The following is an 18006-nucleotide window of genomic DNA, read 5'->3' as shown; positions in this document are numbered from 1 at the left end:
GAGAATTTTCACACATCATGACCACACTAAATGCAGAAGACCTGCACAATGTTTGATATTGCAGGTTCTCTGGACTGGCAAGGTTTTTGTGAAAATACATTAAAATTATTCACAATGTAAAAGAATTACGGACAAAATTCTTATTTTGGACCAGCACATAATTGCCAGAACCTGTAGATTTCTTGCAGCGTGGGTCCTACAGACCTAGAGTACCTACAAACTTTTCCCCATGTCTGTTGAATTTGGTAATATCCTAAACTAACTGGAGGTCAGGTCAACTACATACAACAACAGCACTCTCCTTACAATTATACATTTTATTCATGGGTGCTGTATCTTTACAATTAGCATCATATAAACAACAGTTGTTTAGCTCACAAGTCCTTCCCTTGGATTGACAAAATTGCTACGATTTCACCCAAAAAACACAGTATTAAGTCTTACAAAATTACATAAATATTTTCCTCCTTGTATGCCCCTTGTTGACAGTATTACAAAACCTGCTGCTATCCTATCCAAAGTCCCGTCTAGTTGTACAGCATTAATGTATGCATGAACAGCCCTCCTCTATATGTCCAACTAGACCCACATTGCCCTCTGCACAGACGTGAACACAGTGGAGGTTTTTACAATGAATCCTGAAGAAGTAAAACGGACTGTACAAGTCTGCTTGTAAATTGGAAATCTTCACAGACGTTCTTTACTATTCTGTTGCTGTTGTACAACTTAGGCATCTCATTTTCAGTCTCTTCTTTACTTCCAGAGTTTCTTAATGGACATATTCTTTTCAGAATCTTTCTGCATGACCTGGAAGAGATAAAATTACACATCTGATATCAGACAGCAAAGAACCTTTCTATGCTACAAAGGGAAAGAAAATGAATGCACAAAACATTCTAAAAACAAACTTTTTATAAAAAAAAACAGGGACTAACTTTGAATGTAAAAATGGATTCATTAACCAAATATGGGAAAATTGTTGTGTACTCCATGAAAATTCATTTTTTTGGCCAAAACGAAGAGTTATTATCCCTTTAATCATTTAATGTTTAAAATAATATGTGGAATAACAACAGCACAAATAAACCATCTCTGAACTGCTCACCTTGGCTACAGCCAACTCAAAGTCTTCCTGTGTCACATGGACTCTCCTCTCTCTGAGAGCATACATGCCTGCCTCTGTACACACCCCTTTCACCTCCGCCCCTGAGGCACCAGGCATCATCTCCGCTATCTTACGAAGGTTGATGCCTCGGGTCAGGTTCATCTTGCGGGAATGGATCTTTAGAATGTCGCAGCGTGCCTGTAATTGGTTGATATTAAAATGTTGTTGTTAACACTCTTGAAAATTGTCTTAAATATAAACAACAATGTGTTGGTATTTGAGTGGAACATAAAAACCCACTTGATACATTTTAAGTGTCTAAGATTATACACATTTATGTCCTTTTTCCCATGAGCACCATACTTCTATTGTTCATCCACTCAGCTATGCAATGACTATAGCTAAACAGATTTGTTATCCCCTTTTTTGGTTACAATAATAAGAATACAGCATTAAATGCCATCTTCCAGCGAAATCTTTCAGAGTTGCTCCTGGGCTCTAGACCTCTCCCCTACCTCTTCATTTGGAGCTGGAAATTCAATCTTCCTGTCTATCCTCCCTGGTCGTAACAAGGCAGAATCTAGGATGTCAATTCTGTTTGTAGCCATAATCACCTGAAAGATCACCATGAAAGCACATGACAACTTTCACAACTAGAGGATCAGAGAGGCGATACCGCCTCCGGATATTGTACCACCAGCTGGAGTAAGCGCATTCGTATGGACCCCCCCACCCCTCCAAAAAGGGACACCATCACCAGTCTTGTGCTTGACAAGCTCTATAAGATGCAATCAATAAGAGTTCTCAAAATATGCAAAAAAATATAACTAAAAATGGTATAATCAAGCAGATTTTCGAATTGACTTGCATTTTCCTACCCTTGATCACTCCTGTATTCTCTAGACAAAAGGCCTATTGGTTTTCCTTGAAAAGTGTTGTCAATGGTGCATATATGCTGACAAAAGAGAAAACCTAGGGGAAACAAGGGGCACATCTCTGCTGGTTTTAAAGATATGAGAGGCAAGAAAATATGCAAAGCTCAGTTCATGGTGAAAAAGTAGGTCAAAGGTCAATTTCAATATCATAGTATATGAGTTTCTATTCAAGTTCAATAGCAACCATGGGTATTTCTTTGCCAATTTTGCAGATTTAAAGGCCTGAAAACATGCAAAAAGCAGTTCATCATAAAAAGTAGGTCAAAGGTCAATTTCAAGGTCACAGATTGCTAGCGTATTACTTCCTATTCAAGTTCAATAGTAACTATGGACCTATTTCTGTCAGTTTTGGAGATAAAGGAGAAAGAAAATTTGCAAAGTTCAGTTCATAGTAAAAAGATGGTCAAAGGTCAATTTTAAGGTCACAGTAAATTACCAGTATATGACTTACTACTTAAGTTCAATAGTAACTATGGACCTATATCTGCCAGTTTTGATGATAAAACGGAAAGAAAATTTGCAAAGTTCAATTCATGATGAAAAGTAGGTCAAAGGTCAATTTCAAGGTCACACTTAGATTGCCAGTATATGACTTCCTATTCAAGTTCAATAGTAACTATGGACCTATCTCTGCCAGTTTTGGAGATAAAAGGGAATGAAAATTTGCAAAGTTCAGTTCATGGTGAAAAGTAGGTCAAAGGTCAATTTAAAGGTCACAGTAAATTGCCTCTAATGACTTTCTATTCAAATTCAATAGTAACTATGGGCGTATCTTTGCCAGTTTTGGAGATAAAAGGGAACAAAAATTTGCAAAGTTCAGTTCATGGTAAAAAGTAGGTCAAATGTCAAATTTAAGGTCACAGTAAATTGCCAGTATATGACTTCCTATTCAAGTTCAATAGTAACTATGAACCTATCTCTGCCAGTTTTGGAGATAAAAGGGAACGAAAATTTGCAAAGTTCCATTCATGATGAAAAGTAGGTAAAAGGTCAATTTTATGGTCACTGTTAAATTGCCAGTATGTTACATCCTATTCAACTTTAATAGTAACTATTGACCTATCTCTGCCAGTTTTGGAGATATAATGTTACAATTCTGAGTTACAATAATGTGCCACCTCAATGTAATTTTTAATACAGCATAACACGAAAACCGTATGAAATACAAATAAACGGAGACCATATGCAATGTTGGGCTTTACATGCTCTACAAAATGCAAAAAAGAACGGGTCGCTAGCATTAACGGTTCCCGAATTAGAGACAGTTTTCAGTTACGGTATCTTATGGCCGCTTCTCCCGTGAAAATGCACCGATTGACCCCAAATTCACGGAGATGAAAGAAGACCCAAAGGGTAACACTTTCCATTAATATTATTGGTTAAGTCTGTGTAGTGTCTGAATAACAGCGCAAATAATATTTTTTTTGTAAAAAATTTCATTTTTTTGAAAATTTTGGCCCGTTTGACCTTGATATAAAGGTCAAAGGTCAAATCCAAGGGCATATTTGAAATCTACACATATGACTTTTGAAAAGCCATCTGTAGAAATTTTCCCCATAATTCCTTCCGTAGGGTAGATAATTGGCATTGAATTTTCAAAAATTTTAACAAGGGTGCATTTCAACGAGCGTCATGCCCAGGTTAATGCACCGACTGAGACAAAAAAACCTGGGGGTTCAAGTTGAGGTTATATGTGACCTAAATCCAAGAGATGGGGACAGCGGTCCTTGCGGTCTAGGAGGAGAAGCGGTAACGGTGACTTGTATCCGGCGCCAGTACGCGGAGCTGGCGGAGCCAACGGAGCCGGCGGAGCCGGACGAGACGGGTCGGGACTAAAACCATGAGTACCGCCAGCGTACACGCTGGTGGTACTAATAAACATCTTGCCACATCTAGAAAAAACAAATATGTTCCACCATAAAAAAATCAAGGACGCCAAGATCCATATAATAAAATGGAATTCTTTACTAAGAGTCAGACTAAATACATTAGTCAAACAGGACGTTTCTGTCCACCACCTATGGACTTTGCTCCAGCTTGACCAACCCATCATGCTGGACTGATGGTATGTAGTCTCTAAGTAACAAATAATTCTATTTAATCACCCTATCTAGAGACCACAAAAAAATTCTTTCAAAGAATATCTATATGCTCTGCTAAGTCATTCACATTGTCCAACCAAACACACACAAGGTGATAAAACTGCATTAAAACAATCATTGCTCTACTGCATGTTAAAGGGATAATAACTCTTCGTTTCGGCCAAAAAATGAATTTTCCTGGAGTAAACAACAATTTTCCCATACTTACCAATGGTTAATAAACCCATTTTTACATTCAAAGTTAGTCCCTGGTTTTTTTCTAAAAAGTTTGGTTTTTTGTTAAAATCTCTTAAGAGATTTTAACAGAGTATAGCCATCAATGGAGGTCACGTGGTTTAAAGACAAGCTCAAATATCAGAATTTATAGTTATAACTGCCGTTTTTATGGTAAAACAGAATATATTCTATTTCTATGAGTTATTCACAATGTTTTTATTGTGAAATATAGATCTCATACGAAGAGTTATTATCCCTTTAACCTTTAAGACTTCAGTCATAGGTTTCTATATTCCAGTTCTTGGTGTCTTTTCATTCTATCTTACCTTGATGTTTTGCTTTGGTTCAAAACCATCCAGCTGATTTAGCAGCTCCAACATGGTTCTCTGGACCTCACTGTCCCCTCCTGACCCGCCCTCAAGACGCGTGGAACCAATGGAATCCACCTCATCCATGAAGATGATAGATGGAGCATGCTCTCTGAAATAAACAGTTGCAAGGCTTCTTGATTATCATTGTGTTCAGTTATCATGCATAGCAAGGACACATGCCTTCTAGTATTACTAAACACCTAGAACTGATCCTAGAATGATCCTAGAACTGATCCTAGAATGCTAACTTGGCTGTAATTTTAACACTTTCCTACAACATCCAACTAAATTTAAAAACAAACATACAAATGAAGAATATGAATATCTCTCATTAAATCACCTTGCCATGACAAACAGTTCTCGCACCATCCTGGCCCCTTCACCAATAAACTTCTGGACCAGCTCAGACCCTGACACGCGGATGAAGGTACAGTCTGTGTGGTGAGCTACGGCACGTGCTAGTAATGTCTTCCCAGTGCCAGGAGGACCATACAGCAACACACCCTGAAATTGACCAAATCACTGTTGAACTTGCTGCAACATATACATCAGTGCCAGTGTTTTGTTACCAAATTTGCAAATTATGGTATATTCTGATTAGTATCTTCATGTGTCGTAATTTGTCCAAAAGGAAATATGACTTATATTTCCAGGATTTGCATGTATTTCTACATGTCTTAAAGCGCAAAAACTCCTATTACAGATCCGGAGTTTTCATGCAACCATAAGTAACATGTACAACAATCACCTTTGGTTGAGCTATTCCTAATGCATCAAACAGTTCAGGATGTTTGACTGGCAGCTCTATTACTTCCTTGATCTCCTTTATTTGTTTATCCAGACCTCCTACCATCTCGTAAGTGGAGTCTGGGACTTTTTCCACCATCATAAGGCTCACTAATGGATCTACCTGGAAACACAAAGTAAAGTGAAATTAACCCTGTGATGAAAGTGATCTTCCCATTCTGTCTTGCTCTTGGTCAAGCCAATGCTGATTGCTTATAATTATGAGGAAATCCACAGAAGCATTTCTGGAAAAATTCTGCTCAATATTTTCAAGTCATCCAAAATAACACTGAAGTTGCATCATTGCTGGTGTCTGATATGTAATGTTTCCTTATCTCTGATTAGTAAAAAGAAGGCAATTACATCATTGATTAATGTTACGTGTCGCAATGATGTCATATTATATTATTATATTCGCTGATTTAAGATCAGAATCTGTGCTGTTTATTATAGTTCCAAAATAGCTTTCATTTGTACACAAGAAGCTTTGAAGATTTGTCATAAATCACTGTGTAGATTTTGTATATAAGAAATATATTAGTTAGATTTAAATGCATATATAAAGATCTACTGTGTCTGGTACAATGTCAGTTTTTCAGCTTGCTGCCTTCTTTGGGGACTCAAAATGTGAAATATGGTTTCTGTTTTTTTTTTTTTTTTTTGAAGCTGATAGCTCTACTTTTTATGAGTAAATCTTCCATATTTCACATTTATACCAGTCTACTATACACAAAAGACTTACTTTATTTGGCAGTATTTTGTGCAGTGTGTAGCTGTCATTCCTTAGGGCCACTCTGAGATTAGGTGTGACATCATTGATGTCTATGTTCTTGTCCAAGTCAACCACAAACTTGCCTTCTGGATGGACCTGAGGAAGGAAGATACAATCAAATCATTCTCATCTTATTTATCAACAAAACTGCCTTTTGGATCTGAAGAAGATCTGGCTCTGAAGAATGTAATGAGAACTGTTCTCAAAATATGAAAAAGTAATATAAACTGAGTTATTAAATTGGACTGAATTGCAATCCTTATTTGTTTAAAAGAATATTCTTAACAAGGCAGCAAAGCTGTCAAATGTACAGACAAAATAACAGAAAAAAGGATGCGAAAGAGGTCATTTTGCCAATTTTGATGCAATAATAAACAAGCCCATGGAACTTCAAAGTCACACCTTGAAAATGCCAATATGTGAAAACGTTTAACTGGCAGTAAGAATTACCAAACAAACTGCATTTAACAATTTCTAACATAAAACAAAATTAACAGTTTACTACCATTTTTATATGATCAACTAAGAAAATTGATGAGATGGGAAAAATATTAATAGAGCAGTGTTAAATGTCCAATTTCTTCCATTCTGAGATTCTGAACATAGTGAATGATTGAATCTGACAAACTGCAATGATATGAGTTTATTTCCATTTTTGACACTTTATTACACAATACACGATAACAAGTTTACCATCATTTTACATAATCAAGTAATGATGTTGTAAAGATGCAGGAAATGCCAAACAAACACTTTTACGTATCTTATTAATTAAAAATTGAAACTGTTAACATGCATAAGAATTTAATCTGAGGAAATGTGAAAAAACGGCATTTCTTTAAAATAATGGCCCGATTATGCTGATTTTTGAACTCAACCTGCGTTTTAGCAGGAATGACCACTCCTGTGAGTTTCATGACAACAGGCCTATCGGTTTTCCTTGAAATGTGTTTACAGTGTTGCATTTATGCTGAAAAGTGAAAAAACAGCATATCTTCAACAATAATGGCCCGATCATGCTGATTTTCGAACTTGACCTGCGTTTTATGAATATTCATCAGCTCTGTAAATATAAAGCCAAAAAGTAAAACTGCCTTCCACTTATCGTGTTTACAAGGAAAGTGCACGGCGCCGGCGCCGGCGACGACAGACGCAGGTGATGGCAATATGTACAGACACATCTGTGTCTGTACATAAAAATGCATAGGAAGCCAGTTGTCAAATCGCTGCAACTAAACCTCATCAAATGCCACCATATTGCTTTCAATACTAAGTACTAAACTAAGTATTAACATGAACATCAGACCAAAACAACAATATGAAAATGGCACTTACTTTTACTAGAACTTTCTTTTTGTCCATTGCCTTGACTACCTCTCCAACATATGAGCCTTGTTCCTGGAGAAGCTGAAGTTCTTCACGTAACATTCGCACTGAAAGCAAATTGGATTTCCTTTCTCACAAAGAATACAAACTTAATTATCAATTTAAGCACAATAATCAGACTGCCATGATAGATTTCCAGAAAACAGTTGATTCAAAACTAAATTTTAAAAAATGATACTACCTGAAATTGAAACACACCTTTTGCATTGAGTTCATTTCTTTGTGCTTCTAATCTTCTTAAATTCTGTGTTTTTTCTGTAACAGTTTGCTGAAATTAGAGTAATAAAAAACCATTAGAGTACCTTGCCATTGCAAAACTATTATAGGTACCCTGCTTGAAGTAATAACAGGCATGTATTTGTGGTTCAAGGTCTTCAATTAAAACCCTTTCAGCAAATTAAATCCATGTTAAGCTTATCAAATATTTAAATATTCTGAACAAAAGAGTCAGAAAACTTATCATGTCCATCTTCAGAATTGTAAATGACCTAATATGCATACATTGTTTAAACAACCTAAAAAAAAAATTGTCACAAATGCAAATTCATCTTTTTTAGAAAAATAAATCATTGTTTTTATAACAATTTGTCTAAATGCCACAAATTACACCACTGTTATTTTTTAAACCTTTTTTTTTACAAACAAATTAAGAGACCTCTTCAGCAACCATGATAAACATAAAGTTAATTTTCAGAAAAAATAAAACAAACAGCTTTAAAATATAAATACCTGTAATTCTTCAATTTTCCCAACATAATACTGTTTGATCCCTTCATGGCTAACATTGTTTAGACCATCCACTTCCATTTTCTGAAGAAAAAAAATCAGACAAATTAAAGCTTTCCTCCATGCATCCTAACATCCAAGACATTGATCATGAGTTTCATATCCTCACGTTTTCAACATTTAGGTGTTCACTTTGCCTACTAGCACAAATTTTCCAGCATTAGCACTTCTGTATACAGTCTGACAAAAATTGCTATGCTAACACATGAAAGATATGGGTGCCAAAAATTATAGAATGACTACCAGTTTATGCATGCATTCCATTGTGGTGCAGGAACTCTTAAATCTTTATTTTCACTCTCATCTACTTAACCCAACACTCCGTTGAAGCCAACCAGTTTTTCCATCAACAGAGTAGTGAGTAACATTATCCCTTCATAATAGACAACAAATTGATTCCTTGCAGGGATTACACAGTAAGCTTTCAAGAGGGTCAGCCATATTTGATCTGCGCATCTGATCGTATGCGGATCAACTATGGTTGCGAGTACGGCCTAGGATTTATCTGCTAGCCACACAAATTCTAATGCTAAATAGTCGTCTGCATGTAACTCAGACAGAAACAATAACATTTAAGCCCAGGAAGAATTATTGTGAACAGTATTCTATATCATATATGGGTTAGGTGATTTCAGAGGGATAGGGGAGTGTTATACAATGTGCCATAACAGTATCAGCAATTTTGCATCATGTGTGGATGGCTCTTTTGAACAACAGTTGGAACAAATCAAGTTCTTGAATCTTTAATATTCTTGGCAGCACAAGCCATTGTATTTTGAATACTGAGATAATATATTGCTTTGCTGGTTGAATGATTCTTTTTCATTCAGTATCTGTGATTCCTAATCGCGTCAGTGACAGAATGCTGGTAACTTTATGGTCCGATAATAAAATCTGCCTGGTGGTATTTACTCAGAGACTTAAACTTGCAGTGAAGTCATATGTAGCATATAGTCCTAAAAGCTCTCACGGCTCTGCGGAAATAATTACATGGCAAACTGTGACTAATAACAAAAACGGTTACATTAACTGGAAAGTGAGAAGAAAAGAAGCGGTCCGAAAAGAAGATGACTTAGCTCAATAAGCCGGCAGATAGTAAGGGGCCGTTTCTTAAAACCAACAGGTTTTTGGCTGACAGTAGAACTTAATTGTAAATAAATTCCCAAATGAAGTAAAATATTTTCTTCATATATTATATCATTCACGAAATCTATCTAAAATTAAGCAAAAATTTGCACGACTGGAACATTACCTGCTGCGCCATCTTGGATTATTGGATGTTTCACGAGAAAAAATGAGATTAGGTGCATGACGGGAATTTTTCAAGATGGAAGGCTAGATCTCGCATCAAAATTCATCAAGTGAACCCGGGTGTTTATTTCAGATCATTCCTTCGATCAGCACCATGGTGGTAAGGAAGGCTCTGCATTGTTTGAAGGCCATGATGCCTATCACAGGAGGTTTGTGTTTGGGCATATTTTTCAGTCTTTTATTTGCCCCAGCTTTTGACGAAAGCTGCGATCTGCATGGGGGTCAGATGGAAAAATTCCCACATTCTGCTAAATCGGATCATCTTGGTCCTGGCAGATCGTTAAATGAAAAACTTAATTTCGATTACAGCAATTCAGATGACTTTGAACCAAAATTAAGACCTCACGAGGAACACGCTGTTGCTGCAAATGGACCAAGAAGATTAATTCGACCAAGATATGCCAGCACCGAACTTGGCATCAGAGAGAAACTATTTGTTGGAGTTATCACCACAAAAGACAGCATCAACTCTCTTGGTGTAGCGGTAAACAAAACACTTGCACATTACGTGCCAAAACTTGTATTCTTTATGGATAGAAGAGGACCTAAAATACCAACTGGAATGGCCATCGTCAGTTTCCCAGACGGACGCACAAAGCTGAAACCTTTTCACATGTTGAAATATGTCTATGATCATTATGGGAACAATTTTGATTACTACATGTTTATACCTGACAAGACATATGTCCGCGGTGAGAAGGTGTTGAGTTTTGTCAGTGATATCAGTATGAGTCTCCATGTCCACCTTGGTCAGCCTATAGGTCAGCTTGACCCACAGCATGTGTTCTGTAGCCTGGCTGCCGGAGTGGTAATCTCACAGGTGTGTGGCTAGTTTAAGCTACAGGAGAAATAAGTTGATTTGTAGTTTAACTTTTTTAATTATTTACTGAGGGCTAGGAAATAGATTATAACCACTGTACATGATTCTAATTTTGATTTATTACAGAAGAGAAAAAAATGATTTTGGAATTTTTTTTTTTTTTTGCAATTCTACTCGTAGCCTCTTGCACAGATATCTCTTACCAGTTGAATAAAATGAAAAGGGGAAATGAAGTTGAAATATCCACAGCACTGTAGTGCCTTAACATTTAATGTCTTGGGCGGAACCCTTGATAGGTATCAGCTTTTTATAAGAGAGTACTTAGCATGTGAAGTCAATATTTGTTCTTAAAGAGGTCTCCAGGACTGGCAACAATATAAATGTATCATGTCATTGTTCTCAGTATTGTAAAGTACACAGTTAAAGGCTGAGTGCTCTGCTTGTATTGAAAACTGTTTCAGTCATCTAGGAGAAAGACAAGTTGATAGCACTTTAAAGATATTTGGTACAGGTAGAGATGCCTCAGTCAATCAGCTGTGCTGATTCCATAACACCTGGCTCTTTATAGGGGCTGGTACAAACTTAGTGTCTTAACTCACTGATGTTTATAGGGGTGGGTACAAGCAAATTGCCAAATTGAAAAAAAGACTCATTTTACATTAAAATATTGGTGTTGGAAGCAGCCTAAAATTATGTGTGTAGACTTAAGGAATGAGAAGTGACATGTTTATTTCCCTGTGTTTCAGTCGGTGCTGAGCAGTGTGGTCGACAACCTGGAGTGGTGTGCACAGAATGCGCTGGCCTCTGAACACGCAGACAACCTGGGCAGGTGTATCATCCACTCCACTGACCAGAAGTGTACAGCACAGATACTGGTAAGTCCACTCCACAATTACTACTAGTGTATGGTTATAGAAATGAATTGCTTGTACTCAATGGGCAGTGTTCTTACACAGGGTAAAAGGGAAAAAGGACATTTTATGGCAGTTGCAAAAAAGAAATCCAGAAATTCTGCAGAATGATTTTCTGAAATTGTAAATAACCTGTTTGCAGTTGAGCAGCAATGAATTCATTCAGGGGTGTGAATTACCAATGTCACTCCCAGTAGAAGGTCATTGTATCACTTACTGACAAGAATGTGCTTGAACATATCTGCCCTGTTATAAAGTCACTTAGTTATATCTTGAACAATCTGTTATATTTCCAGGGTAAAGAATATAGATATGTGGCTAATAAAGATTTGGATTTTGACAAAGAAATAGATGACCTGAGAAAAACGGACTCATTTAACAAAGCTCTTACTGTAAGCACAGTGCAGGATGATATCACCATGTACAAACTACACAGGTACTGATTTACATCAGTTTAAGACTTGTTATGGTTAATATTTTTAAGCAGTATTTGTTGTACACAGAAGTGTGCAGATACTTCATCGTGTTCTTAGAATGCTTTCTATACATAATGGACATTGAGTGGATGTCACACTGGTCCAGTAAGTTAGTAAATACTTCTATAAATTTAGCAGACAAAACAACCAGCTTAAAAGCCAGTAAATGATTTTATCTAAAGCCATGGTGGTATAAGATTATTTACATGTATTGTGAATCATTGTGTCTCAGGTATTTCTGCCAGTTGGAGTATAATGAGACAAAGCAGCAGATAGATGCTCTACAGAAATCCATCATTAATATAAGTCGGTTGACCCCCGACCCTAATGAGCATGCTGGCTGGCCTGTAGGTAAGCTTATTGGTTACAATCATTTTTTATGATTTTATTTATTTTCAATATTTGGTAAGTTATTTATTTCAAATTCTATTTTTTTGGCCTTTGGAGATTAATAAATCTGTAGGTTAAGCTTTTTGTGATCCAAAGACAAATTCCATAAAATCACAATACATGTTAATGCAAACTACAGTGATATGACAAAAATTTCATTTAGTATTTGATTCCCTGCAATGTTCTCACACGTGAATCAATCAGTTTAGTCCAGTCTAACACACACTCTCAGTGTCTGGTCACATGGAACACATTCTGCTGATTTTCAGGTGTTCAGCAGCCATTTCGTCCCAAGAACAGATATGATGTGCTGCGCTGGGATTACTTCACTGAGAAACACATCTATTTGAAGGGGGATTTCAGCACTGTGGAAGAACTGAAAGGTAACATAAGGGCTCATATTATATTTGTCTAATGTATGTGAAATTTCTACACTAAATGTATGGACCTAAATCAGAAATCCAAACTCTGCCTAACTACAGGGTGATAAAAAGGGGAGTAATATAAGAAACAAAGGGGTACTAAACTTATAAACTTAATTTAATTTGACCTTTTCATCCTTTCCAGGAATTGATAAGCAAGATGTTGCCGACATTCTGAAGACAGCAATGACAAAACTGAACCAGAAACACAACAACAGGTTCACCTACCACAGGCTGGTCAATGGGTACCGCAGGTTCGACCCTTCCAGAGGCATGGAGTACACACTTGACCTGGAATTAAAGGATACATCATCACCAGAAAACAACGATAAAATTTACCAGCGTAGGGTCCATCTTGTTCGTCCTCTCAGCTTGCTTGAAATCATTCCTATGCCATATGTAACCGAGAATTCTAAAGTCAATCTCATTTTACCTATAATGGCCAGTGACCGCGATGGGGTGGTCAGTTTTTTAGATTCCTATGCTCACACGTGCCTGGATGCTGGCGACAACACAGATCTCCTGATTGTGTTCATCTACGACCCAGCAGAGGCTGGAGATGACAGCTTTAGTGTGCTGAAATCTATGATCACATACTATGAAAACAAGTATCAGAATGGAGCCAAGATAACCTCTTTAAGTCTACGGACCAGCAGCCCCACACAGCTGACCATCATAGAGGCTATATCAAGAAAGTTTAAGCCAGACTCTATACTGTTGATGTGTACTGTAGGAATGGAACTGTCCATAGACTTTCTGAATCGAGTCAGGATGAACACCATAGCTAACTGGCAGGTGTTCTTTCCTGTGGGGTTTTATCAATATAAACCTAACCTAATCTATGAGGAGAAGCCTTTCCCAACTGTGATTGACATTAACAGAAATTTTGGTCATTTTGATGTCCATTCATTTGACCATGCCAGCTTTTACAACTCAGATTTTATCCGTTGTTCTTCTAATAAGACGAGTAAGGAACTGGCCAGGATGGACTTGTTTGAGCTCTTTGTGCAGGAGAAAAAATTGCACATATTCCGTGCTGTGGAACCTGCCCTGAAGCACCGCTATCGTCAGCGTATCTGCAACCCAGTCCTTGCCCAGGAACAGTACCAGCGCTGCCTGCGCAGCCGTGCCGAGGGACTGGCCAGCAGCTCACAACTGGCCATGTTGATATTTGAACACCAGAAGAAAGTGGATAAATCCCACCTGCAGGTGATCCAGAGGCAGAGGGACCCCATTGTCAACCACATGAAGCCAGACATGTTGAAAAGATAAACAACACACAGGCATAAACTGTCCATGGGGACTTGAAGAGCCTCAAAATGGATCAATGATCGGTCAATGTTTTTGCATATGTATTTGGTTAAAGATGTATTCCATGATGAAGGGCATGGGTGTATGTTTTAAATTGTCATTATCATCATTATTCATATTATGAAGGTATCGGGTGCATGTGCATGGGAGGGTTTGTCATAATCAAAATTTTCTAGTCAAATGCCTGGAATCGCAACTTCAAAGAGTTACGTATATTTTTATGTGTAAGTTCTACATTACTGCATGGCTATTCATATATTGCAGAGATGTATACTGACAGTCAGTGAAAACGCATCAGAAAACTTTCTTGTACTTTCTTGTATCGAGAATTGATTCCAACCATATAAACGAGTACAAATGCACTTGTTTGGTCATAAGAGAGTGGGCTGACCACTAGGATGTTTAAAATTTCCGTTTCTTTGGATTTTGTGATCAGCTGTTACAAAAATGTGATTTTCCTGTCTTGTGATTGGTGTGAATTAGTCAGGTTCAAACTATAGTGATTAATTAAGCCTGTTAAAGGTATTCACCAAATTCAGTATGACAGTGACACATGACAAAAAAGTTCTGTGATGCCACGTCTGACACTGGAAGAGCGACTGCGGGCCCTGGGGATGCTGGAGGCTGGGCGGAACCAAAGAGATTTGATCACGTGACCTTGCATTTTAATGATCTTTTCTGACCTTTATTTCACCTTGTGTGACTGAATAATGGGTCATATTTCACATGAAAACTGTCATTTTCTTAATGTGCCAAAGGAACTTAAAATATTAATGATAAATAAATTATGCGTTTTCATTGACTGTCAGTATACTTATAGAGTCACAATATAAAGGTGCCAAAAGATATTGTAGATGGAGAAGAGAATAGTTGATAACTTATAGTTGTGTATGAGTGTGGAAAAGAAAAGAGCCCTGTGCAATATTAGGGCATTTATTTATATATTTTCAATTTCAATTCAAGTTTTTTATTTTTTTATTTTTTTTTTTAGTGTGTTAACCAGAAGTTAATGTTCATTTAGATATGAAAGATAAAATAATTTTATGAAGTATCTAGCTTATCTTCCACTGGTCAGCATTTTGTTCAGTGCCAGTTCAGTATGCAACAATTTATTTGTGGTGCTACTATATTTGTAATAAGGTACCGAGACCACAGTGTCTGCACATCCTGGTGTCACTAGTGGCTGACAGCATGGCCAGACAGGGAACTTGGTCTTTTTCTTTTTACTGCAATAAGTGGGCAGCAGTGTTGCCATTTTGATGCAAACTCTGGTAAATAATTGTTCTGGAACTCTGGGCAAGTTTGAAACTTAACATTATCCAATTTGTCCTTAGATCCACCCCCCCTCCCAAATTAATAAATAAAAAACTTTTGGCTCTCTCATCAACTTGGTAACCCCGTTAAAGCTAAAACTGTTTCATTTACTTGTATTTTGTTCTTTTCTTTTTTTAATATACACTGTGCAAAAAATATAAACACCCCATGCAATGCTTTAAAATTTTTACCAGCATTATGGGTTATATATACATATTGTTAAATTTAACAACCATACCAAGTGCTGCAGATTACTGTCAGAAGCCCACTACATGTTACATAAATTATTCATAGGGGGGGAGGGGGGTTATAGCTTTGCTCAGTGTAAGTATTGGTCTTGTTTTTATTATTTTGGTGTAATGATTATTTAGAATTTTTTTAAAGAAACTGCATTTGTCTGTACACTTATTAGCCTTAGTTTGCTTGTATCGACTTTGAAGGGGTATTACATTTTTCTATTTACTTTTTAGTTTTCAATAAATTTGTGACAGTGCAATCCAAAATGTGTATTTCTATTTTTCAAATTGATCTTTTGAAGTCTAGCCAGTTAAAATAGGGGGAAGTTTATTGTGGAATTTTTTGGTATATTTTTCTGCAATTGATGAAGGATGTATTAAGATATTACAGGACAATTCATTTGCTTTTGTTAAGCTCTTTATTTTTGATGCAGTCCATAGTCTTTCATCACATTTTAATGCTAGAAAACCATTGACAACGTTTTTTGATAAACACATTACTATTATTACAAAATAGCAATATAATGAAAATATCTTTTTTGTTAGCCAATAGAATGCTAATGAGTTGTGAGGATCAATCAACAATTAGTCCTCAGTTGGCAAAATGTGCTATATAAGTAAGGCTGGAGTTGACCATGGAGAGTCAGAATTGAGTTTTTATACTTGCCAAATATTACAATTTTTTTGAATGGGTACAGGTACTTAAATTACTGGAATTGTTTATATTTCATTGTGAATAAACTTGGTATCTCAATAAATCAAGAACTTTTCTTAGTCCAATGCTATTCAATCCAATATCATAATTCACCCACAAAATGGATGGTATAAGTACAGTAAAAATGCACATGCACAAACCAACAAAAAAATCACCCGAAATCGGGGGGGAATTCATGAACATTAAAATCTCTGAATAAAGTACACTAATATACCAGTCTGTGTTATTGCTGCATGTTTGAAAATCATAAAAGTTTTTCCAGCCTGGTGTGCAGCAGGTAAAATTATGCCTAAGACAACTTTCTAAATGTGTAACACACACACACATATATACATGCAAAATATATAATGTAGTCTTCTTCATATTGACAGTGCTCAACTCATGAGGAACTAAATACTAAGGTGTTAAAACTGACTGACTTCCTACTTGATTTTATTCTATCCTGCAGTCGTTTCATCTACTTCATATGCATATGATTATATACAACCTGATTCTCACTGCAATGACACTAAAATTACAGTTAAAAAGTAAATACTGAAGCTATCACAGATCACTTTTGGAATGTTTGTTTTGTTTTCCCCTCCTCTCGTCTTCACTATAAGTTTATAACTGATCTACATCAAGCAGAGAAGGAATCAATGTCTTGGACCCTGTTTCTGAAAAACTAAAACTTTCAAAATGTTCCAAAAAAGTTTGAAAATAGTGTTTAAAATGAATGAAGAAAATGAGGTAGATGAATTTGGCATGAAGGGAAGTATTTTGTACTAAAAGTTTACCCTTATGCTTTTAGGATTGAACAATTTCTGATCTGTGTACCTATAAGAAACCAGGTTCATTGTGACATACAGATGGAAAGAGTAGACTAGAGGCCATACCTAGAGTAGACTAGAGGCCATACCTAGAGTAGACTAGAGGCCATACCTAGAGTAGACTAGAGGCCATACCTGGAGTAGACTAGAGGCCATACCTAGAGTAGACTAGAGGCCATACCTAGAGTAGACTAGAGGCCATACCTCAAGTTTGGCTACTAGCTGGCACCACACTAGTGCTTTCCTTGAGAAAAGTTATAATATATGAAGGTGATATGTGGCAATATACATGGTGCTCCCTGTGATATGGTATGTGACAGAGGGCCATTGGCAAGATCTACAACTGGTATCTCAAAAGGTATGTTATTACTACTTCCTGGTTGCTCCCAATTTAATCAACCAACAACAAAATAGAAGAACCACCAAAACTACTACACCATAGATGATAAGTGTGGCAACAAATGCATACATATATAATGTGGGGTTGCAGTAGTCTGGATTCTGCTCCATTCCTGGTGGGATCTTGGTGGGTTTTTTTGCAGTAGTAGTAGTAATGGTAGTAGTGGACACATTCAGCAGTGCACTGGTGTTGACAGCTGCAGCCATATTTGTAGGTTTTGGAATATACATCTCTGCAGATCTGGTGTAGTAGAAGGGGAAAATGAAGACACTTCCTGTAATGAAAGAAAATTTCTTCTATAAGATTTAGTGTGGATGTGTGTGAGAGTGAGTTTTAGAGTTTCATAACTGAAATGTGGATGTGTGTGAGAGTGAGTTTTAGAGTGAGTAATAAAATACCTTGTAGTGTTAAACTAACCACCAAGTTTCTGCC

The 18006-nt window shown here is 36.7% G+C and overlaps 3 protein-coding genes across 5 annotated transcripts in view; 1 reads left to right on the top strand and 2 right to left on the bottom strand.

Annotated features, from left to right (window-relative positions):
- Window positions 1-297: 297 nt before the first annotated feature.
- LOC106162073 (26S proteasome regulatory subunit 8) lies at window positions 298-10557 on the bottom strand. Of its 2 annotated transcripts, none has more exons than XM_087012975.1 (11): window positions 10442-10557; window positions 8403-8483; window positions 7872-7941; window positions 7623-7720; window positions 6258-6383; window positions 5478-5639; window positions 5070-5233; window positions 4685-4838; window positions 1621-1719; window positions 1106-1303; window positions 298-807 (listed from the first exon to the last, which is right to left on the bottom strand). In XM_087012975.1, the coding sequence occupies exons 1-11, from the start codon at window positions 10451-10453 to the stop codon at window positions 754-756; spliced, it is 1218 nt and encodes a 405-aa protein (XP_086869101.1). In that variant the 5' UTR covers window positions 10454-10557; the 3' UTR covers window positions 298-753. The 2 variants fall into 2 exon arrangements, with proteins under 2 accessions (XP_086869101.1, XP_013394638.1); XM_013539184.2 differs by lacking the exon at window positions 10442-10557 and adding an exon at window positions 9712-9861.
- LOC106162071 (chondroitin-polymerizing factor, non-catalytic subunit) lies at window positions 9865-16424 on the top strand. Its single transcript, XM_013539180.2, has 6 exons — window positions 9865-10590; window positions 11337-11465; window positions 11798-11937; window positions 12210-12328; window positions 12637-12750; window positions 12935-16424. Exons 1-6 carry the CDS (start codon window positions 9865-9867, stop codon window positions 14059-14061), a joined length of 2355 nt encoding a protein of 784 aa, XP_013394634.2. The 3' UTR covers window positions 14062-16424.
- LOC106162078 (uncharacterized) overlaps window positions 16051-18006 on the bottom strand; it is a 32009-nt gene continuing 30053 nt past the window's right edge. For both annotated transcript variants that reach the window (XM_087012976.1, XM_087012977.1), the window contains one exon: window positions 16051-17848. In XM_087012976.1, coding sequence (XP_086869102.1) covers window positions 17544-17848 — 305 coding nt within the window. In that variant the 3' untranslated portion in view covers window positions 16051-17543. The remainder of the gene's footprint in view (window positions 17849-18006) is intronic.

Source organism: Lingula anatina, chromosome 5 (genome assembly GCF_051362555.1).
Source record: "Lingula anatina isolate TDL-2025a chromosome 5, LinAna3.0, whole genome shotgun sequence".
Taxonomy (NCBI): domain Eukaryota; kingdom Metazoa; phylum Brachiopoda; class Lingulata; order Lingulida; family Lingulidae; genus Lingula; species Lingula anatina.
Note: the sequence above shows the minus strand (reverse complement) of the source record. Positions and strands in the feature narration are given on the sequence as shown.

Bases quoted from the DNA above. Each gene is read 5' to 3' on its own strand.
- LOC106162071 (XM_013539180.2), top strand. From the start codon at position 9,865: ATGGTGGTAAGGAAGGCTCTGCATTGTTTGAAGGCCATGATGCCTATC. The intron at 12,329-12,636 runs GTAAGCTTATTG...GCTGATTTTCAG, and splicing joins GCATGCTGGCTGGCCTGTAG to GTGTTCAGCAGCCATTTCGT. The intron at 12,751-12,934 runs GTAACATAAGGG...CATCCTTTCCAG, and splicing joins CACTGTGGAAGAACTGAAAG to GAATTGATAAGCAAGATGTT.
- LOC106162073 (XM_087012975.1), bottom strand. The intron at 6,384-7,622 runs GTAAGTGCCATT...TTCCTTCCTCAG, and splicing joins AAAAGAAAGTTCTAGTAAAA to GTCCATCCAGAAGGCAAGTT. The intron at 4,839-5,069 runs GTGATTTAATGA...TGTTTATTTCAG, and splicing joins GAACTGTTTGTCATGGCAAG to AGAGCATGCTCCATCTATCA.